Source organism: Elephas maximus, chromosome 2 (assembly GCF_024166365.1).
Source record: "Elephas maximus indicus isolate mEleMax1 chromosome 2, mEleMax1 primary haplotype, whole genome shotgun sequence".
Taxonomy (NCBI): domain Eukaryota; kingdom Metazoa; phylum Chordata; class Mammalia; order Proboscidea; family Elephantidae; genus Elephas; species Elephas maximus.
Genome location: NC_064820.1, coordinates 519,622 through 542,728, shown reverse-complemented (window position 1 = coordinate 542,728; position 23,107 = coordinate 519,622). Strand labels below are relative to the sequence as shown.

At 58.8% G+C, this 23,107-nt stretch overlaps 1 protein-coding gene across 1 annotated transcript in view; it reads left to right on the top strand.

The window, feature by feature from the left end:
* Positions 1-17,606, top strand: part of SLC9A3 (solute carrier family 9 member A3) — a 60,547-nt gene extending 42,941 nt beyond the window's left edge. The window contains exons 2-16 of the mRNA XM_049857888.1: positions 2,252-2,554; positions 3,894-4,054; positions 6,325-6,403; positions 6,764-6,941; positions 8,056-8,276; positions 10,581-10,783; positions 11,458-11,547; positions 11,893-11,963; positions 13,570-13,699; positions 14,553-14,668; positions 15,422-15,551; positions 15,723-15,899; positions 16,135-16,207; positions 16,614-16,727; positions 17,356-17,606. Coding sequence (XP_049713845.1) covers positions 2,252-2,554; positions 3,894-4,054; positions 6,325-6,403; positions 6,764-6,941; positions 8,056-8,276; positions 10,581-10,783; positions 11,458-11,547; positions 11,893-11,963; positions 13,570-13,699; positions 14,553-14,668; positions 15,422-15,551; positions 15,723-15,899; positions 16,135-16,207; positions 16,614-16,727; positions 17,356-17,606 — 2,297 coding nt within the window. The remainder of the gene's footprint in view (positions 1-2,251; positions 2,555-3,893; positions 4,055-6,324; positions 6,404-6,763; positions 6,942-8,055; positions 8,277-10,580; positions 10,784-11,457; positions 11,548-11,892; positions 11,964-13,569; positions 13,700-14,552; positions 14,669-15,421; positions 15,552-15,722; positions 15,900-16,134; positions 16,208-16,613; positions 16,728-17,355) is intronic.
* Positions 17,607-23,107: the final 5,501 nt, after the last annotated feature.

Here is a 23,107-nt window from a genome sequence, read left to right as displayed (position 1 = left end):
CATACCGGGCAATGGCACCTCACACCTACAAGGGCAACCAGACCATTGAGGTTGGGGGCTCCTGGGAACCGGTCCTCCGTGTTGCCCCAGGTGCCATACCCCTGTGAAGCATTAGTCATGGTGCCACCTATCCGGGCTTCCCAGGTATTCTGGCCATTCAGGAGTGGTTTATATACCAGGTCCCCAGGAGAACCCCAGAGAGGGGAGCAGAGTCCCTGCCCAGGCCCCTTTTGACCTGTGGCAATTCTAGAGGGAAAAGTGGAGCCTTGATCAGAACACAAGTTGTGCAACCAGGGCTTGGGGGGTGGGGGGGTATCTGTGAGGCCCAGCGCAGTGTGGGCAGCTCTGAAAGCTTGTCCACCTGACAGGGAAGGTGCCCTCTCCACCCTCAGTCACCTGCAAAGAACCTGATTGGATGCTCACTGGGAGGAGTGCCTCTCCCTGGCTGCCAGCCCCTCTGAGGAGGTGGGGCTTGGTGCCCCTGAGACCCCCAACCACAGCCTTCTCCTCCTCCTGTACTCGGGGGGCCATGATGGACTGAGGCTAACAGCAGTTAAAAAAAAAATAGCCACAAGTCACCTCAATGCCGGAGCCCAGGGCAGTCAAGAAAAGCCAGAGCTTGGTAGGAGCCCAGAGACTGCAAGAGGCCCCCAAAGGGACAAACCCAGGGAGGGCACCGGGTTTTCACCTGTGCAAACGTCGATGCCTGTGTGGGGCCGTCCACAGAAAAGTATTAGCAACAACAATGAGAACAGCCCTCCTCCCCTGGGCCTGCAGGGAGCACTCCTTTGAGATGTCCGAAGTCTGTGCCGGACTCCATAATTATGGTAAAGGACACAGTCTGGGAGTGGGTGGAGCTGACCTGGTTAAGCAGCGGAGTGGGATGAGAACCCGCCAAACCCTGAGACAGGAGGACGAGAAGCAGGGCAGCCCCATGTGCCAATTCTGAGGTGCGGCAGGGCCAGCCAGGGTTCACCGTGGTGATGGGGGCCCTCACACAGCGCCCACTTTACTGAGCCTGGCCCCTCTGTTGTTGCCCCATTTCAGCCAGCGGTTGGTGTCCTCCCCTATGAGCTAAGGCTATCCCAGGAGATAACTCTCTTGAATTTCAAAGCCTCGCAGTAAGAACAACATTAATGAATGAAAATGATAATTAATCCCATGTATTGTTTTTTTATTGCCTGAGCCAAACAAAGTCAGCCTCTTTTGTCCGCATTCCAACTATTTTGAAATCAAGCTTAACATAGGAGCTCTTATCTCCTCTTTCTCTGAGTCTTAAAATAGAACAAGAGAAGCTGGCCCTGGCAGGCCTCGAAGCTCTGCTCCCCTGGCGGAGGGTCAAGGTGCATCTCTCTCACATCCTAGTGGGCTGACAGCAGACTAGGGGAGCCGAGGAGGTGGGGGCATCTCCTGGGGGTGTCTCCGCGGCCCCGCTTTTTACCCTGGAAGGGAGAATTCGGGGAATGAGAGGCCACTTCTTGTTGGACGATGTTGGAGACCCTGGCCTTGGGCCCCAAGGAGTCAGGCAGAGTGGCTGGTGGGAGGCGGCTCTAGGTGGCTCAGGAATGAGTTAGGCTGAGGTCTGTCGTGGTCCCCAGGTGCAGTACCTGGGAATGGATGGAGTGGGGTTCCCACTTCAAGGTCAGGGCCAGCTGAACCACGCTTGGAGGGCAGTCAGGCTAGTGGGGCAGAATCCCAGGGCAGAGAGCCGTTGGAGGAGGCCCTAGGTGTGTCAGACGGCACCTTAGCCCCGAGAAGGGCCCTGTCTCCCTCCTCCCCATCACTGTGAGTCAGCACGTTCCCCATCTCTCCATCCCCCACGGTGGTCAGCCCAGATGTGGCCCCCACACAGCCCTGCCTCTCCCATGAGGAGGATCCAGGGGCAGCCGGTGAGCAGCAGACACACAGGTCGCCCAGAGCATGTTGCCTTCCCCTCCCAGCCAGTGTCCCTCCCAGGCTTCGTCTCCCATGGTCCCTGCACCTGTGTGCGTTCACAAAGCCCCATAAGTGAAAAAACTCGGGAGGGGGAAAGAGGTCCCAATTGTGAGGGCTGGACCCCACAGTCAGCCACATTGCCGGCGAGCCCAGGCTCAGCCAGATGCACACTCACTGGCCCCCCGACACCCTGGGGCTGCCAGGGCAGGGGGTGACACTCAGTGTCTGGCTGTGGGCAGGGACTCGGGTGGGTGGGCACAGTGGGCCGTCACATCTGGGCGGGAGTCCTGCTCATACTCAGCCCCTCTCCCTGCAGTGTTCCACCTGTCACACAAGGTCACCAGCGTGGTCCCCGAGAGCGCACTCCTCATTGTGCTGGGCCTGGCGCTGGGTGGCATCGTCTGGGCAGCCGACCATTCTGCCTCCTTCACGCTCACACCCACCCTCTTCTTCTTCTACCTGCTGCCACCCATCGTGCTGGACGCCGGCTACTTCATGCCCAACCGCCTCTTCTTCGGCAACCTGGGCACCATCCTGCTCTATGCTGTCATCGGCACCGTGTGGAATGCCGCCACCACTGGCCTGTCCCTCTATGGCGTCTTCCTCAGCGGGGCGATGGGTGAGTGTGGGCCGGACGGGGGGAAGCAGGACCACGGGCTTGGAATGCGGGAATGTGTTGTTTATGTAAACCATGCCCTGTGTGTCTGGACTGAGGTCCCGTCCACAAGTGGCCTCCACCTGACCCGTGAAAACCAGGAGAGCCCTGCGTGTAGGGTCCTGCCTTCACCTTACCTGTGAGAGCCAGGGGAGCCCTGCACATAGGGTCCCGCCTTCACCTGACCTATAAGAACCAGGGGAGCCCTGCACGTAGGGTCCCACCTGCACATAGGGTCCCACCTTCACTTGACCTGTGAAAAGGGCCCCAGCTCCTCTCCTGTTGCCATCCCAGCCAGCTACACATTCTGGGTGCTTCACAACTGTCGTTGGCCTCTTTGGGCTGAGATTACCACCTGCCTTCCAGCATGGGAGCTGGGTGCTGTCTCCCCAGCAGCCGCCTCCACATGCTGAAAGTGCCAGGGGCCTACCTCACTTTGCACCATGGTGCTGGAGGTGAGGGGGTGGTCTGCCTCCCCATCACTGTGCCCTGGGAAGCCCCCTGTGCTCCCACCACAGAGCCAGTCACAGAGGCATCCCAGTGCAGCATCTGAGGCAGAGCACCCCACAGCCCCAGCTTTTGCTGAGACCCCAGTTGCTCGGCAGCAAGGAACCACAAGAGAGGAGACCAAAGGTCCCTGGCTGGATAATCACCCCTGGTGCATCGTCACCTGGGGACTTTGTCCTCAGACACAGCGACCACATGTGCTCCTGGAGCCTGCCAACATCTGATGCTGGGGCCATCCCTGCACCTGGGGTGAGCCTGGGGCCACACAACTGGCCCAGTCCTCACCAGGCTTAACAGTGGCTCAGCGGGCTGACAGTGCAGGGCTGCCGTGTGACCATGCTGTGCTTAGGGTGGTCGTGGTCTCTCAGGCCAGGGCACAAACTCTGGGGCTGGCACCTGCTCTCTACTTCCCGAGGTCCCACCCCCTCTGAGCTCAAGTGTTGGGGTCCGTGGAGCTCACTGCCTTGAGCAGACTAGGAGGCTGGGGCCAGCATGGAGCAGAGTAGTGAGAGAGGGCAGCCTGAAGGTCTCCTGGGAAGTGATGGGTGGTTGGCTTTGTGTAGACAGCTGGGTTGTCCCCTTGGGGGAGACAGGCCTTTCTTGAACTGCTGGGCACTGTGGGGCCAGTGGGAGGGGCCAGCTGTCTGACCAGATCTCACAGCCTGCCAGCCCCATTGGCACCCAAGCCCCCACGGGTCACCAGGCCTTAGCCAGCCCAGGAGGAGGATGCGGGCTGACCTCCTCTCCCTGCAGCCTCACCTCTCAGCCCCCAGAAAGCTGACTGTCTGTCTTCCAGGGGACCTGAACACCGGCCTGCTGGACTTCCTGCTGTTCGGCAGCCTGATCGCGGCTGTGGACCCTGTGGCAGTGCTGGCTGTGTTCGAGGAGGTGCATGTCAATGAAGTCCTGTTCATCATTGTGTTTGGGGAGTCACTGCTGAATGATGCTGTCACCGTGGTGAGTGGGGGGTTGCTGCTGAACGGCGCTGTCACTGTGGTGAGTGGGGAGGCATGGGGGAGGCATGGGAGTCACCGTCACATGGAGGACAGAGTGCCTGCCTGCAGTGCACCCCTTCCAGCTCTGCATGGCCACTGCTATGAGGAGCCCCGTGTTTGTGGGAAGCCGCGGGGTCTCAGCTGGCACCCCACAGCCACTGTACCAGTGTCCCCGTGCCACTAAGCGGGTCACCACAGAGGCACTTCTACGCAGTCACCCTCACCTTCCACATAGGTTGACTGTGTGCCTCCTTGTAACTCAGAGTAACTGGTTGTTTGGATGGGGAGATTCCTCTACTCTCTGGTAATTCAGACATTCCTAGTGCCACCTTGGAGCCCTGGTGGCGCCATGGTTAAGAGCTTGGCTGCCAACCAAAAGGTCAGTAGTTCGAATCCACCAGCCACTCCTTGGAACCCTATGGGACAGCTCTACCCTGTCCTGTAGTATTCCTATGCCTAGGAATCGACTCAGTGGCGATAGGTTTTAGTGCGCCTTCTCATCCTTCCCCACCTGCAGCCCCGCGCACGGCACCGCTTGTCTCTTGAGCAGTGGCTCCTCAGCTTTTGATCCTTCAGAGACAGGTGGCAAGTAGAGCAGCGAGCTTCATACAGCGATGTCAGGCTGCTGCTGACAGGTTCTTTCCAGAGATAATGTTTTAGGGTGCTGGGGAAGACCCTCACGCCCTCCTGCTAGCCCTTCCCACCCGGTGCTGGGACCCCGCTACCCTGGCACAGTCAGCCTTGGCTGCATGGTCCCAGAGCAAAACCCACACTGCAGAATGCTGAGGGGGAGACAAGGGGGCCTGTGAGGCATCGTGGCCCGGCTCTGCATCTCCACCTCTGTGTCCTTTGATGTCAGCACCTGCTCAGTTGCCCTTGCTAATCCCTGAGGTTCTGAGTTGTGCTTGTTGTCTGTTTTTAAATAGAAATGGCAGTTGGGGTGGTCCTCTCTCCCTCTCTGCTGAACACAGCCATCTGGGGCAGGCGGAGGGGTGCTCACTGCTGACCCCTCTGCTGGTTCTCAGTCCTCAGTTAGGCAGGGGAAGAGGGTCTGGTTAGGTTCCGGGAGAGTCTCACCACCCGTCTGTGCCCGGAGGGCCACCTCCCAATTTGGAGGTGAGCAGGAGCGAGGACTAGCTAGTGCTATGGATGCGGCACGGGGTACCTGGACACCAGGTGACTCCCATTACGGGGCATTGCAGTGACAATGCCTCACAGGATCAAACTGGACTAGGACTGGCTCTCCTCAGGGACAACCTCACACAAGCCTAAGTCATGCAGCTCCTAGTTCCCCACAGAGAGGATGGTATGTTTCCCCAGGCCTCTGGAGAAATTGATGAATAATCGTACATTCTTGGGGAGCGTGAGAACTAACGTGAGGCTCCCTCAGATATGCAGCACGGGGCTTGCAGCCAGCGCCTGCATTGCGGGTGGGCTTTCGTGGCCTCTGTGGAGCCATGGCGTTCTCTTTGTTTCCTAAAGGAGGCTCTGGCCTTCTTTGGGGGAAGCTGGGCTGTGGCTCCTGGGACCTGGGCAGGGGCCGCTTGCCGTGACCCCACACTACCCTGCATCCCCAAACCCAGCCAGGCTTCCCTTCCAAACAGCCCTCCACTCTCTGCTGTTTGGGGTCCATGCCCCACGACAGACCTAAGGGCACAGAACCAGGGCAAAGGGGCAGGGATTATGACCGAGGGGACTTGCAGCCCCTGCTGGGATAAGGCAGTGGTTCTGGGCCAGGGACACAGTCTCTCAGCTCAGAAACACAGTTGTCTCCACACCCTGGCAAGGGCACGGCACCATGACATACTGTTGGGATAGGGTTTAAATGTCAACATGCAAAGGCTATGGGGCATGATCCACAGTCCCAAGTCCACACAACAGCAGCATCATTAAAGATGAAACAGTGGGTAGTCCTCGGAAGTGAAATGGATGGTAGCATGAACTAGTTCAGCTTGGTGGCCACCCCACTTGCCAGAGCAGAAACAGGCTGGCTTTGCTCTGGAAGGTTCTACTTCCTTCCAGAATGTTCTCTGCCTCATGCATTCCACCTTCAGCTTCATTCTGGGCCTTCATCCTGTTGACTGTTATTGCCCCATGATGATTTTCCTCCCAACAGCTTTCAGTTCCCAGGTAGATGGCTACTTTGGTACTTCACTCCAGACCCCAGCCCTCTCAAGGGGCTGGCACGGACCAAGGTGACCAGATGTCTCCTCTGGCCTTCTCGCCCCTCAGGTTCTGTACAACGTGTTCGAATCCTTCGTGACGCTGGGCGGTGACAATGTGACCGGTGTGGACTGTGTGAAGGGCATAGGTGTGTAGCAGGGGATCACACAGGCCCCATGCAGAGCTGGGGCACTAAGGCCTTGTTTGCAGACGAAGGTGGAGGGCGTGGTTCCTGGGCCTCGCTGGGCTTCAGCAGGCCCCCGAGTGCCAGGTCCTCACTCCCAGCCCACACCCCACAGGCCACGTCTTCCATGATGAGGAGGGGCTCAGAGCACCCTCCCATCCCGTGCTGGGACCAGGCCCACTGTTAGAGAGAGTGGATAATCGGCCCCTTGTCTTGGGCTGGTGGGCGTCGCTGAGGGGGTTCTTGCGGGACAGCTGGGACAGGAAGGACCAGCGGGGGCACAAAGAGCCTTTCACGGGTCTCAGTCAGTGCCTGTGTCCACAGTGTCCTTCTTCGTGGTGAGCCTGGGGGGCACGCTGGTAGGGGTCATCTTTGCCTTCCTGCTGTCCCTGGTGACACGCTTCACCAAGCACGTCCGCATCATCGAGCCCGGCTTTGTCTTCGTCATCTCCTACCTGTCCTACCTCACCTCTGAGATGCTGTCTCTGTCGGCCATCCTGGCGTAAGTCCCCATGGCGTGAACCCAAATGGTGGAATCAGGTGGTCATGCCAAACCACCCCAGCAGGGACACGGCCTGGAGGTGCCACCGGTGCCAGGGGCCTCGGGGATCTGGCTTGGAGTCTCTCATGAGGGTTTCAAGAGAAAGATAGGAAGGGAAGACAAGGGCAGGCAGGTGCAGCAGCAGCCTCACCTGCACAGCCCAGAGGAAACTCACCCGAAGGACAAGGGAGCGAGGCTGGGGCCTGCGTTGGTCTGTTCAGACAGGCGAGTGAAATGGCAAAAGTGTGCTTCCCCGCTGGCCTCGCCAGCCGCCCCGCTTCCCCAAGGTGGGAAAACGTGTTGATTATTTGACTCTTTGTACGCACTGGGGAAAGTGTTGACATTGTCAGAGACTTACCTGCTGCTGGCTTCAGGGCTCACTCTGAGCAACACTTTCTAAGTGTTCTTGGAGACAGAAAGAGGGAGCAAGCATCTTGGACTGAGCTTGCAAGAGAGTTAGCTCCAGAAACATCTTGTCTGACCCCTTCCCCAGCCTGTGAGATGAGGGGGCAGCTAGTACCCGTACATGTCCTGCAGGTGCCCAGGGGCTTTGCTCCACCCACCTCCCCCTCCCTTCAGGGCAGAGCTGGCTGACTGGACCCCACAGGGCAACGACCTGAATCTATAATGTAGGTTGTGGAGGCTCGTAAACAGATACTTATAAGACATGTGCAAGGGCACAGAGCTGTCTTGCCCAGGGAGTGGGGAGGCCAGTGGCAGCCCCAACCTGCCCAGAGCTGGGGTTGGCAGCCTCCTGAGCACAGCGAGCTGGGAAGTGGGGCCGTGCAGCTCTGGGAGGTGTTGGCAGGCCTGAGCCCGAGGGCTGAGGGTACACAGAGAAGGCTGGCCCCGAGGAGGGTGGGCACCCATCCAGGAATGCAGAGCCTTTAATGTGGCTGGACAGGCTGGGGTTGGGCCTTGGAAATAGGCCCCTTATGCCCAGAGCCAGGCCCTGCTGGGAGCCCCAGGATGGGCAGCCCCAGAGAGTGGGCTCCTGGTCCAGACCTGCCCCGAGTGGGAACAGCCAGGCTGGGTCCCAACCTCACGTCCTTCCACATTTCATCTTGTCACCCAGGATAACTTTCTGTGGCATCTGCTGCCAGAAGTATGTGACGGCCAACATCTCAGAGCAGTCAGCTACCACAGTGCGCTACACCATGAAGATGCTGGCCAGTGGGGCTGAGACCATCATCTTCATGTTCCTGGGCATCTCAGCTGTGGACCCCCTCATTTGGACCTGGAACACAGCCTTCGTGCTCCTGACGCTGGTCTTCATCTCCGTGTACCGCGCCATCGGTGCGGATCAGCGGGTGATGGCTAGTGATGGAGGGTGGCGGTGGGTGATAGAGGGTGATGAAAAGTAATGGTGGGAGATGGCAAGTGATGGGGGTGATGGTGGGAAATGACAGGTGATGGAGGGGGATGGAAGGGGATGGAGGCGATGGAGGGAGATTGAGGGGGATGAAGGGTAATGCAGGGTGATGGAGGGGGACGGAGGGGGATGGAGGGGGATAGAGGGGGATGGGGGTATGGAGGATGATGGAAGGGGATGGAGGGGGATGGAAAGGCATGGAGGGGGGTGGAAGGGCATGGAGGGGGATGGTAATGGAAGGGGATGGAGGGGGATGGAAGGGGATGGAGGGGGATGGAGGGTGTTGGAGGGTGATGGAGGAAGATGGAAGAGGATGGAGGGGGATGGGGGAGATGGAAGGAGATGGAGGGGGATGGAGGGTGATGGAGGGGGACGGAGGGTGATGGAGGGCGATGGAGGGGGATATAGGTAAATAGAAGGCAGTGGTGGGCAGAAGCAGAAGGGCAATGGCAGGTGACCTGGGCTGTGCCTTCAGGGGCAGGGCCAGGAAAGCCTGTGCAAATGAAGGAGGGGGCTTTTGTCATAGCATCCAGGCTCCCTCCTGGTGTAGAGCAGAATCCAGAGCCCCTGTTGAGCAGCCACCTTAGGCTCCTCCCGGCCATCCTCAGAGCCCTCATGACCCCATGGCTGACATCCTGCACGGGGCAGAGGAGAGACTACAGTGGGCCCAGCCGTGGTGACAGCCTGAGGGCCAGGATGGAATAGTCCGGAGCCTCAAGGGTGCTGGCTTAGGGTGCCTCATTGGGTTCCACACTGCCTTACTCTGAGGACAAGCTTGAGTGAGGCTGGGGAGACTGAGCTTAGGCCAGCATCCAGCCATTTGCCCAGAGCCCCTGGTCCCTGCCTGGTACCCGATTACCGGAGACTGGTGTGTGGGCGCTGCAGAACAAGAGTCCACCCAGGACTGACCCCCACCTCTAGGGCACAAAGGCCGCCAGAGAGAAATGTCATTGGGGGGGGCAGCCTGCCACTGTGTCTGCCGCCCCCACGCCGTGGCATCCAGGGCCCCACAAAGACTCTCAGTCAGCTGGTGTGAGGCGGCAGAGATGCTGTGGGGGGTAGTCACAGACCCTGAGGTTTTCCAGACTCCACACACAACCCCTGAGCAGTGTGATTGTGTAGCGGCCACTTGGGGTGGGAGGAGAAAGCCCTCCCCCTTGAGGGTGGCAGCAACCACGGCCTGGAGGGACGAGGGTGAGTCTGAGATGTGACAGGACTGCGGTCAGCTGGGGCAAGGGCACGGGTTCCTTTCGGGAAATACTCTGTGGGAGCCCCATTGCTACGTCACTGGCCAACATGTGGTGTCCTCCATGGGACCTCCGCAGGGCCCTTGCCTGCCAGGGATGGCCAGCGTCTGAGGATCTTGGAGCGGCTGTCACAAAGGGCCACACAAAACCAAAAATCCCCATTGCCGTCGAGTCGATTCTGACTCATAGAGACCCTGTAGGACAGAGTAGAACTGTCCCATAGAGTTCCCAAGGAGTGCCTGGTGGATTTGAACTGCTGACCTTTTGGTTAGCAGAGGTAGCTCTTAACTACTGTGCCACCAGGGTTTCTAAGCACCACACACTGGAAGGCTTATAAGAGCAGAAATCTGTTGTCTCAGCTTCTGGAGGCCAGAAGTCCAAGATCAGGGTGTCAGCAGGGCTGTGCTCTCTCCAGAGGCTCTAGGACCATCTTCCTTGTCCCTCCCACTTCTAGTGGCCCCAGGCGTTCCTTGTGACAGCTGCAGCGTGGTGCGGTACCCTTCCTGTGTCTCCCTGTCTCTGTGTTCTCTTCTTGTATAGGGACACCACACACGTGGGGTGAGGACCCCCGGTAGGTCCCTGGGTGGCACACACAGTTTGCGCTCGACTACTGACCTAAGACTGACGGTTTGAACCCCCTCAGCTGCTCTGCAGAAGAAAGGCCTGGCAACCTGCTTCTGTAAAGATTACAGCCAAGAAAACTCTATGGAGCAGTTCTACTCTGTACACTTGGGGTGGCCATGAGTCAGAATCTCCTTGATGGTAACTGATTTCCCTTTTCTCCCTCTCCGGTGTGACTTCATGTTAATCTGACAGCACCTTCAAAGACCCTAATTCCAAATAGGGTCACCTTCACAGTTACCAGGTTAGGACTTTAACATAGATTTTGGGAGACCTCTGACCCACGGCACCAGGCCCTTGTGGACAGCTGCAGGGTAGTGAGAGGTTACCAGGTGCTGAGCGCACACTTCCACCCCTCAGGTGTGGTCCTGCAGACATGGGTGCTGAACCGGTACCGGATGGTGCAGCTGGAGATCATCGACCAGGTGGTCATGTCCTATGGCGGTCTGCGTGGGGCCGTGGCCTACGCCCTGGTGGTCCTCCTGGACAAGAACAAGGTCAAGGAGAAGAACCTCTTTGTCAGCACCACCATCATCGTGGTCTTCTTCACCGTCATCTTCCAGGTGAGGCCTCCTCACCCCTAGTCCGGGGCTGCGTGAGGCCCCTCCCGGCCCGCTCCGGGCTGAGCAGACTGCCCATTGAGCAGCTCTCCACACCTGGCCTGCTCTCCTGTCTGCAGCACCCAAGTCCAAGGGGCCAAGGGAAGCAGTGTCAGCTGTGCGGGCGCCTCACGACCCAGTGGGGCGAGGTGCCGGCCCTAATTGGATTTTATAATTTTAGTAACTAGGAACGTTTTATAGGTTCTCCTGAGGCCCACAAGGGATGCCACAGTTTGTCCTAGAATGTTCTTCCTGGTGTCACTGATTAACAGGGCCTGGTTAACGTCACACTGGCATTTCCAGCTCCCCGGCAGGCACCCGTTGTGCTGTGGCAGTGGCTAACCCAAGAGCAGCTGCCAGGACAAGGGGCACTGGCCTGCCCCTCCCCCACGGGGTTGCTGTGGGATCGTCTCCCTGGGAACTGCCCATGCCGGGCCCATGGGCCCTCACTGCAGCGGCTTAGGGTGCAGCCGCCGGTCTTGGGGGCCTCACAGAGTGGGGAGCTCATGGGGCTCCATGGGGACCTATGGGGGCTGGGGGCTCATGGAGGCCAGCTGCTCGCTCCTGCCCCAGGAGCCCAAGTGGGACATGGGGGCCTGGGTCCCCTGCCCCCAGGGTCACTGTGCCCTGTCCCCCAGGGCCTGACCATCAAGCCCCTGGTGCAGTGGCTGAAGGTGAAGAGAAGCGAGCATCGGGAGCCCAAGCTCAACGAGAAGCTTCATGGCAGGGTGAGGGGGGCAGGGTCCTGGGGGCCGGGGGCACTGGGGGCTGGGTAAGGGGGTAGGGGGGCACTGGGGGCTGGGTGAGGGGCCGGGGGGGCACTGGGGGCTGGGTGAGGGGGGCAGGGGCCTGGCGCCCGAGGGTGGTAGGGGGGCTGGGGGCTGGCTGAGGGGCTGGGGGTGGCATTGAGGAGGATTGAGGAGTAAGTTGGGGGAGAGGGAGGGAGGCCAGGGGAAAAGGAGGGGGATAGGTGGATAGATGAGGTGAGGGTAGAGGTGAGGGGAAGGGGTGGAGGCTGGGCTGGGCTGGGCTGGGCCGACCCAGTGTTGCTAACCAGTATCTCCCCTGGAAAGGCCTTCGACCACATCCTCTCGGCCATTGAGGACATATCAGGCCAGATAGGACACAATTACCTCAGAGACAAGTGAGTGGCTTAAACCACCCCCAACTGGACTGATGGAGGATATTAAGAATTTCTGTCCCTCCCCCGCCCACACACCTGCCGCCCCACCACCAGCGGCCCTCACATAGGACCACTGACATCTGGAAACCAGGTGCCACCTAGGTTCTGGGGAACTCTGCAACTAGGATGAGCTAGGAGGCCACCCACACAACATATCTGGGCCCAGGCTGGTTCGACTCCTGTGGTGCTAGGTTGGGGAGCAAGGACATCCCCCGTCCCACGTAAGCTTGGGATGCCAGGTGCACACAGGCCGCAATGTGAGGGTCTGAGGGTCACACAGCCATTGCGGCGGGTTGGGGGGTGGTCGCTGAGCAAGTCAGAGGCAGGGCCACGACCTTCCTGCTTCCCAGGTGCAAAGAAAATTAATTCCAAGTCATCAAGATGTTTGGGAATTGAAAATTGAGAAAATATGCCATTTCCCACATGGCATGAACACGGGAAAGCTTTGGTAGCCTCCAGTCGTCTTTTTAATCATGAAACTGAAATCCTGGGTTTATATTTTATTTTAAAAATACATTTGACACTTAAAACTACAATAAATCTAGTCATGAAAGCCCTTAAAATACACACCAGTTGGTTCCTGTTTCATTAAATAATTGTGTATGTTTGAAGTTGAAGAAAACAGCCAGTGACCATGACTGTGTGGCTTCAGAAAAGTGAACGAGGATTCTCTGCCCGTTAGGACAGAGCACGAGGCAGTGGCGGCCCTGGGCCCCCGGCTCTCTGATGGCCACTCCTGTGATCTCAGAAGGCACTGCTGGAATTGGCTTAGGCTCCTTGGCAGGCAGACCAGATTAGCGTGACCGAAGCCTCTGTGCAGTCACTGCTAGATGAGACCCAGTCAGGGGCTCAGCAGGCAGCAGGGCTCAGCAGGAAGCAGGGGCACTTTTGCTGGAGAGAAGCCATAGCTTGGCCCTCGGGTGTGAGTGAGACAGTGGGCTGGAGTCTTCCACCCTCTTGTCTCCAAGGCGGCCCCGGGTGCTTCGGTCACCCTCGCTGCTGCCCCTCAGGCTCCGGCCAAACTGCCCCCGCTGGAAGTCCCTCCCTATGACTCAGCCAGCCGTCTCCCACAGTGACCTGAATATCCAGTTCCGTTCAGTCTAAAAACTTCATTTCTATTTAGCCTGGCTCCCTCTCAGAGAAGAGCCCAGCGAGGGTCTGCTGTCCTCTTGCCTACCCTCTGTATAGGCAGAGAGTGCCCCCCCTCCACTGCAGCCCCTGCCCAGCTCAGCCCCTGACCCCAAAACTCTGGCCTCGTGCCTACCTTCTCAAAGATCAGGAGTAACTGTTCACAAGGTCATATTAAGTGGGAAAATGGAGCCCCCAACTTTACATACACTCTACTGGCAGCTGCCTTCCAGAGGAAGACGGGAAGCACCAGACAATGAAATGGTCACTGGATGGGGTGGCTGGCTGTTTTATTTTACCAATCCCCTTCACAGTGGTCACTGTGAATGCAAACCAGGAGGAGAGGGGGAAGCTGGGGGATGAGCCCCTTCCACACACAAGGTCCCGCCCCTCCTGCAGGCAGCACCCCCAGGGCTGATGTCTGTGTCTGATCCCCCAGGTGGTCCAACTTTGATAGGAAATTCCTCAGCAAAGTTCTCATGAGACGCTCAGCCCAGAAGTCGCGAGATCGGATTCTGAATGTTTTCCACGAGCTCAACCTGAAGGATGCAATCAGCTATGTGGCTGAGGTTTGGGAGGTGCCCATGCCTGGCTGGAGCTGGGGGGCTGGAGAGGGCATAGGAAGTGTCCCCTGATCTGCATGCACCCCCAAACCTGGAGGCAGTGCACAGGCACCCTGTTCTCTTGCCCTGCAAGGTCCCGTGGGGCTCACAGGTCCTCCAGCATCCCAAGACTGGCCAAAAGCAGGCACCCCACATCTCCTTCCACACACAGGGAACTGAGGCACAGAGACCCCAGGAGGCTGACTATAGGACACTTGGCTGACTGTGCTGGTGGGGCTAAGATTTGAGGCCAGGCCCTCAGACCCTGAGCTTGTGTCTCTCCTCTCATGGGACAGAACAGGACAGGGCGCACATAGGGAGAGTGTGAGACCAGAGCTGCCACGGGGGCACACATATGCACATACACACACATGTACATATATACATGAACAGAACACCATACACACACGTACACATAGGCACATACATGCATGAACAGAGCACTGTACACACACACGCACACACAGGCACATACAGACACGAACAGAGCACTGTACACACACAGGCACATATATACATGAACAGAGCACCATACATATACACACACACACACACACACAGCCACAGGTAAGCATGAACAGAGCACTGTACACACACACGTACACACAGGCACATACATGCATGAACAGAGCACTGTACACACACACACAGGCACATATATGTACGAAGAGAGCACCGTACACACACATGCACACACAGGCACATATACGCATGAACAGAGCACCGTACACACACACACACACACAGGCACATATATGCATGAACACACCATACACACCCAACACATACACACACACACCTGGCTGTTTCTCCCTTGTAGGGCGAACGCCGGGGATCCCTGGCCTTCATCCGCTCGCCAAGCACAGACAACATAGTCAACGTGGACTTCAGCACGCCACGGCCGTCCACCGTGGAGGCCTCCGTCTCCTACCTCCTGTACGTGCCTGTGCTGGGGCGGGGGGGTGCTCTCTGCCTGGTGTTCCCTCCCCAACTCCCCACTCTCCTGTCCCAGTCCTCTGGTCACTGAGCCCTCTCTGGACAGTCACCAGCCAGCCAGCATCACGGGGCAACGAGGGTTGTAAGGCGTTGCGGGCGGGTGGGGTGAGTCTGGGCTCCCAGCTGGAACCTCATGGGGGTGGCAGAGAGCAGGAGTCCCAAAGGCAGTGCCACGTGCTCCCTCCCACAGACACATTCATTCTTATTGGCCAGTTGGCAAGATTAAGTTAATGTTTGCAGGGTTGAAAGACAGGAGACAAGGGAGGAAGGAAAAAGGGAGAGAGGGAGGAAGAAGGGAGGGAGGAAAGAAAGAGGGAGGGAGAGTGGAAGGAAGGAGGGAGAGAGGGAGGAAGGAGGGATGGGGGAGGGAGGGAGGGAAGCTGCATAGCTCTCTAACAGTTGAGGCCTGTTCTTGGTCTCTTTAGTGTTGATCCAATGTCTAATCCTTGCAGCATCCACTGGGGACGAGCCCCTGCCCTCCGGGTACATGGACAGGGTCTTGGAGGGCATGGGTGAGAGGGGCACTGGGGTGTCAGCCTTTAACAGGAAACCAGAGTTCTGAGGAGGGGGTGCCTCCAGAGGACCCCGGGAAGAGCCTCTGGGCACAGCAGCTCTCGGGGTGGGTGGGTGCAGCAGCAGACAGGCTGGCCGTGGCCCAGCTCTCAGACACACGCATCCCGTGCGCCCGGACAGGCGAGAGAACGTCAGCGCCGTCTGCCTGGACATGCAGTCTCTGGAGCAGCGGCGGCGGAGCATTCGCGACACGGAGGACATGGTCACCCACCACACGCTGCAGCAGTACCTGTACAAGCCACGGCAAGAGGTGGGCGCGGGGGCGCGGCCTGCAGGGACAGCCCTCTGGCCCCCCTGCCCCGGGGTGTTTAGCGCGCAGGCCCCTGGTGTGATCCCCTCAGTCCCCTGCTGCCGTGGCCCCCCACGGCCGGTGCGGGTGGCCCGGGGCCCAGCATGCGGACTCATCACCGCTCTCCCGCAGTACAAGCACCTCTACAGCCGGCACGAGCTCACACCCAGTGAGGATGAGAAGCAGGACAAGGAGATCTTTCACAGGACCATGCGGAAACGCCTGGAGTCCTTCAAATCAGCCAAGCTGGGCATCAACCAGAACAAGAAAGCGGCCAAGTTGTACAAGCGGGAGCGCGGCCAGAAGAGGGTAGGGGTGGGGTGAGGCCAGTGTGGGGTGGGGTGGGGCCAGTAGGAGGGACGGGAATGGAGGCCAGCAAGGGAGACCAGGTCATCGTGGGAAAGACAAGGGTCATTGTGGGGGGCAGAGTCAGCGGGGTGGGGGGTGCAAGGAGGACGGGGAGGCCTTGGGGAGTCAAGGCCAGCAGCCTCCCGGGACCTGCCTGGCCAAGACCATTGTGACCTGTGTCTTCATTGTCTGGCAGAGGAATAGCAGCGTCCCCAATGGGAAGCTACCCATGGAGAACCCTGTACACAACTTCACCATTGAGGAGAGAGGTAAGGGCCTGCTGGGGCTAACACGTAGTACTGGGCCAGGCAGGGGCAGAGGACCTCATTCCTCCACGTCCCACCTTGGCGAAGACCTTCTCTGTCCATGACAGCGGGCAGGAGCTGCTGTCTGGCCACCACCTGCTCTGGGGGTCCTGTGTCTCCTTTGCATTTGAGCCAAAAAACAGTGCCCCTCTGAGCAAGGCACCCGCCCTCTGCCTCCTCCTGGCTGTGGTCCCCGGCTCTCCCTCTCCATCCTCCCCAGGCCAAGCATGCGTGGGGGAGACCCGGACCTCTGCAGCTGGGTGTCACCACCACCCAGCCCCTGAAGTGCCCGATGCCCCTGGCAACAGCCCCCAGGCTCTGCTGGGCTCCTCAAGGTTGTTTTCCACCTTGCTGCCCTTCCCCACCCCAGATCTGGAGTTCTCGGACCCTGAGGAGATGCACATATACCAGGTTGAGGAGATGACTGGGGGGATTGAGTTCCTGGCCAAAGTCCCACAAGACACAGCGATAGACTCCACAGCAGGTGAGGGACAGTGCGGACAGGGCTCGCTGGGGACAGGCCACGGGGGAGGGGCCCAGCTGACCCAGAGCCCAGCATGGTCTTCGCACATATGCCTCTCAGGCCTCAAGGTTTGGCGCTGGCTGCCCACAGCCCAGGAACCCTGGCACTGCTTCTGGGGCTCCAGGTGCAGGCAGTCATCTGTGTGCCTCCCACAGCCACCTGAGGCGGTGGGCTCCAGGGACACAGGCCGCCCGCAGCTGGGGCCTGGTGCTGCCCACGTGTCCCTTGGAGCGAGCAGGGGCCTCCTTGCCGACCGTTGCCCCCGGGCAGCAGCTGTGGGACTGGGCTCTCAGCCCCTGGCCAGTCCCACGGCGTCCTTGTTTTGGGGAAGGGTCCTGCCGCGAACTTGGAGGGTACCTGTGGGGAGCTCCGAGGTCGGGGGCCCCCACGGTCATGGGGTTCCGCAGTGGGGGAGGGGAATCCACGACGAGAGCTCCATGATGGGTAGGGGCTCTGTGATCCGAGGCCGCGGCCTCATCTTCCATGTCCTCACCAGCAGATGAGCGAACGAGCGAGCGCGCGCGTGGAGCCCGGGCGCAGCCTTGGCTTGGGCGTGTCCTAGACTCAGCACCCGCTGCCTTTCTTCTAGGAATTGACAACCCAGTGTTCTCCCCGGACGAGGATCTGGGCGTCCTGTCCAGGGTGCCACCGTGGCTGTCTCCCGAGGAGACCGTGGTGCCCTCCCAGCGGGCCCGGGTGCAGATCCCCGGCTCGCCCGGCAACTTCCGCCGCCTGACGCCCATCCGGCTCAGCACCAAGTCCGCTGACTCCTTCCTTCTGGCCGACGGCGACCCTGCAGAGGCGCGGCGCCCCGGCCCGCCCGAGTCCACGCACATGTAACTGTCCCGCACCCCGCTAATGCCGCTCTTCCTCCTCTCTCTCCTCCTCTTCAGGTCTCCCTCTCTCTCGTGTCCTGGGCCTGAGCTTCTGCGGACTTTCTCTCCAGGCGCGTCCTTCTCTCCTTCTAGAGCCTATTCCCACAGCTTCTCGCCCAGCTGCATTCTTAGGAGACCCCGGTGGTTGCACCCCCCAGAGCCTGTTTCTCCAACAAGACGCAGGGCTCCACGGTGATTTGAGGAACTGGCTTCTTAGCACGCTGCCCTGTTTACTTTAAGGTTGTCAGTTTATCACAAACTACGCGCGTCCAAGAGAGACATAGTGGGTCCCCTTTACCATCCTACAGGAAGGAGGGCAGGGAAAGGATGCAATGGCCCTGGTGGGGACGGCCTCCCAGCTCAGGCAAGGAGAGGAGGGGAAGGGAGAGAAGAGAGAAGAGGGAGGGAAGAAGGGAAAAGAAGGGAGAGGAGAAAAACCAGAGCATGGGAGACGAGGAGAAGAGAGGGAAGGGAGCCTTACTCAGCAGGCCTTGAGGGGGTGCCCTGCTGGTCCCAGGACTGCTGCTCACACTTTACTTCCCCAGGGAAGAGGGTTCAGCCCGCCATAGGTTTCACTTCAAGTTTACTTTGGGTGTTTGCTGGAAAAGGAGGAGGTGGCCACTTAGAGGAGCCCTGAAGTGAAGCCTTTCCCTCCAGCGTAGGTGGGGCCCAGTCTTAGCACAGGTTAGGGTTCACATTCATTTATAGTGAAGCAGGAACAATTTATTCTCTCCTTGTGGACAACTCAATGAGAGGGTGTTTAATAAGCCCCAGCTGGGGAAATCGAGCCCCTTCCTTTACCTGCTGGAGACGGCAGCCTGGTGCAGGTGTTTTCCTAATGAAAGATGCCGGACTTTCTCCTGAGATGCTATTTGGGACCAGAAATGAGGGTGCACGGGGAGAGTGTCACGCTTGGGCACACCACTGTCCCGCATGAGGGTGAAGGATGTGACACACTCTCAAAAAGGACCTTCACAGGTCACTTCGGCTGCTCCTTCTACTCTTCCTTGCTTTTGCTCCTGAACCCCCTGTCTCCTCCTTCCCTCCTCCCTGGGATGGCACTCTCAAATCCCTTTGTCCACAGGGCAGGGTCCTGTGTGCCTGGAGAGATCCTAGGCAGGGCAGCTGTGCCTGGCAGTGGGCATGGTGCTGGGAGACTGTCCTGTAGGGGGCATCTGCTAAGGGGACCCCAGAATCAGGCCCCTTGCCTGACCCTGTCTCTGAAGCCTGGCAGACACCCACCCAGGGTATGGCCCGCAAGTGTCACAGAGCATTTGGAGCAGCCCGGGCAGGCCTGGGCGGGACTCAGGCCGGGTCTGGGGGGGACCCTCCTAGCACAGACACCCAGGAAATCTCCCAGTGACCCAAGTACTCCATTCAGAGGATTGGCAGCATGCAGCTTTTGGGGCCAAGGCAGAGTGGAACGTTAGGAGACCCTACCGTCCTTGGCCCTGAAACCCCTCCCCTCTAGCATGCTCGGGCACCAAGTGCCGTTTCCGGCAAAGCCTTTGGTCAGAGCTTCCACTGGAGCAAAGACCAGGGCAACAAAACCTCGCTCTCCTTTCCGGGCCCTCTACCCTGTAAGGGTCCGCCTCACACGGTTTCCTTGACGGCCTGTGATAGTCTGGGCCGCGGAATCTGCAGCCTAACAGCACTGACCCCCGTAGCCGGGGTGAGAACGCGCGGGAGTCCGGGCGTCGCGGCGCTCACTGTGCTCTCCTGCAGGTGACACCGGCTCCGACGTGCCGCTGACCGGACGCTCCTCCCCGCGCGAAGAGCCGCCCGCCGCCGCCGCCCCCGAGAAGCCCCTGCTCCCCGCGCGTCTTCCGCGCCCGCGCGCCCCGAGCCCCGCGCCGCCCGCCGAGCCCGCGCCGCCCGCAGACTCTCCAGACCCCGAGCCGGGGACGGGGCCGGGGACCGAGCCGCGCTCCGAGCGCCGGGGGCTGCCCAGCGCGCACGCACGGTCGGCGGCGGCACGCCGCGTGCACAGCCGGCGCTCGTTCCAGCGCCCGCGCGCCCGCCGCCGCCCCGCGCTGCTCAAGCTGGCGTCCCTGCAGCCGCCGTGCCACGCGCCGCCGCACTCGCTGGAGCAGGAGGAGACGCCGCTGTGAGGGCGCGGAGGAGCGCGTGGGGCCCAGACCGCCGCCACCCGGGAAGGGGTCGCCCCCAGGGACGGGGTGCGCCCCGCGGCCGGATGTGCCCAGGGACGAGGGTGCCGCCCGGGGACCGGGGCACGCCCGAGGATGGGGACCCATCAGACCCAGAAGGGGAAGTCCCAGCCCCGACCCCACGTGAGCCTGGTCGGCTGTGACCGCTCTGGGCAGCAACCGCCGCCCCGCCCCGGAGGAGCAGGGTCCCGCCGGACTTGGAGGTGGCCCGGCCAGGTGGGACCCGCCGGCGACTTCAGCGGACAGAGAATCATAGATGGGTGGGGGGCCGGCAAGTGGCGGCGTATTTCACAAGCAACGCGTGTTTGACATCGAAGGGGCTGGGTTTTAAAAATCGTGGGGCCTGGACGGCTCCTGGGTGTCTTTGAGCCTCAGCACAAGGAGGGGCTGGACACTGCCCACGAAGCCGCTGTTTCCCGAACACTTACAGGGAGTGGACAGGGACCGTGACTTCCCGAGGACGACACCTGGGGCTCAGGCCCTGCAGAAGGGCTGTCGTCTGAGACCCCTGGGCCTGTCCCCAGGACGCCGTAGCCCAGTCGCCCCCACCCACCCCCAAGTCTCAGGGACGTGGCCTCGGACATGAGCCGCTCTCGCAAGGCTCTGTCCTGGCTGTTCTGGGGGAGGAGGTGCTGGCCCGGTGTGCACACCTGACGTCGTCCGGTCAGGCTCTGAGAGCCTTGGTCAACAATTCTCGTGCAAGACACCCGCCGGCCCACCGTGGGGTTTTTACTCTGGCGACCTAGTACAGGACTGAGGGACGGTGGATGCAAGGACACTCCTGTAAGCTTTTGTAAGGCAAACCAGACTCTCTGCTCTTTGCTCAGGAAAATGAAATTACTCATTTTGTCTTGTAATCAATTTCAGACACTTTAGGTTCTCAAAGCTGTCCTAGGTGAGGAGTTATTAAGTTTGTATTGTTTTAATATTGCACATGGAGTCCTTGATTCAAAAAGTCTACAATTTTCTGTTCATAGCTTTATTGTTAAAGGAAAAAGGAAAACGTCACTGTGGAGTTCACCAACACAGACAGCCCTCTCTGATTTCTGGCATTACCACCGACAGGTTGATTCGTTCAAGGAATCCAGAATTTCTCATTTTTTGAATCACTAGCTGGTGGCACAATGGTTAAGAGCTTGGCTGCTAATTAAAAGGTCAGCAGTTCGAATCCACCAGCCACTCCCTGGAAACCCTATGGGGCAGTTCTACTCTGTCCGGTAGTGTTGCTATCGGTTGGAATCAACCTGATGCCAAAGGGAGGGTTTCGTCTGGGGGTGGCTTAGCCATCACAGACCAAGTGCAGTAGAGTCTGGTCCTCACTGGTTGTTCTCTACATTTTGTAACCATTTTAATCAACTCTCTGAGCACAAAATCTAGCCAGCATCTGTGCAACAAAACCTGCCAGTTAGTGATCCTATAGACCCTGCCCAATGAGATGTATGCTTTGCCTACTCACTGCAAAGAACGATTTGTCCAGAACAGGGCTAAGTCCCAGCCACATGGGTCCCGGTTCCCTAGGGCGCCACCCAGTTACCACATCTGCTCTGCAGCAGTCTTGGTCAGGAGTGAAACCGCCTTCCCGAGTGCCTCCCCAGTATTTCCAGCTACCCTAACGAGGGCCCTGTCCCGTGGTCTACCTGCTGTGCAGCGCGCAGGAGGCCAAGTCAAGGAAGATGGCCTGAGGCAGTGTTACCATGCTGTTTATCAAACATCCCCTTGACTGGTTCAACTTCGGGCACCATCGTAAGGGCTGTCTGTGTTTGTGTGAACCACACAGCTGAAGCAGAGCCACAGCCGAACGGCAGTTTCCCACTAGGAAGCCTCACTTCCCAGATGACATGAGTTCCATCCCATTTCCCATGCGTAAGGGGTAACTCAGCATGTTCCATCTATCTGCACAGTGTTTAAAATCCTAGTACTGTAGACACATTTCATAAATGAGAATGCTGTTTTTATCACTGTTGTGAAACAATGTCAGCAGTCACATGTATTTCCTTAGACAAACTCTTGTAAGATTTTTACTAGGACAGAATTCCTATTTATTTAATACTGAACTTTGGCCTACTTTGTGGTAGACTTTGAAGTGCACTCATTCAGGAAATCCCTGTTTCTCACTTCTGTGTTTTCTCGATGGTGAAGTCCCAGTGTTCAGCGTACCCGGCCCCGGCAGCCTGTTGTGAAGAACTTCGCAGAACTGAAGTGAAGCACGTTGTATGAGTGGTGACGCGCTGTGTACCTTTGTATGAGTGGTGACGCGCTGTGTACCTTTGTTTTGTGACTGCAGTCTCAGTCATCATGTAACCCTAACCACACATGACGTGCCTTCAAACGGCCTTCCTGATGTGCTGTTGGGAGGGTCCAGCTGGGAGGGCCCCCTTCACAGACCCCCGCAAAAATCTCCTGACTGATTCTATTAAAAACATTTCCAAGGCATTTCTGGATGCAGACTTTGTAAATGTGAAACATCGAGAGTTCAGATTCAGAGCAGCCTCACAGACATTGCTGCGTTGCCCTGGCGTTAATGTTGTCGACACCAGGGTGTGTGTCTACACGCTGTCCCTTATGGCCGGTGGGAGGAATCTGTCTGACTAGCCTCTGTGTAGCCCCCGTGGGGCACTTCTTGGGTGCTAGGGAATGGCCAAGGGTAGAACAGAGGCACAAACACCAACCAACAATCACTCAGACACATTATAATGGGGTCAGAACGTGGAGACACCGGGAGAGGGAGGGGAGGAGTGGTGGCTGGGGCTCAGGCAGCAGGCACAGCGCTCACCCCTGGCCCAGGCCCAGACGGAAGGATGAGTGCCTGAGGTACCAAACAGCCTGAGTAGGCTGGACGCCGGGCAGAGGGGGCCCACAGAGCCCAGGTGGACAAGGACTAGCCTTGGTCCAGAGAGCCTTGGGGACTATGAAGGGCTTCAGCAGGTAACATGAGAGAGTTTACGTTTCCAGAACATTTTTCTGGTACAAAGTAGAGAAGGGAAAGGAAGGTCAGTCAGCCTGGGAGGCCAGTGTGGAGGGTCTTTCGGGGTCAGCTAGAGATGAAGCTGGCGGGTGAGGCAGAGATGTGGGTGGGCTGAAAGGAAGAAAGGGGTGGGCATTTCCTGGCACACCTGGCACAGGCCACTGCTTGCCTGGGCCCAGGAGTTGGGGCAGGGCTGTACACAGGCTTCCCCACTCCTCAGTTAACACAGTGACCAGGAGCTCCAGTGGTCAGGGAGGCATACTTTTTATTTAATTACTGAAATGCTTTAAAATGTTTAATACAAAAACAAACTAGCACATCAGGGCACGGAGT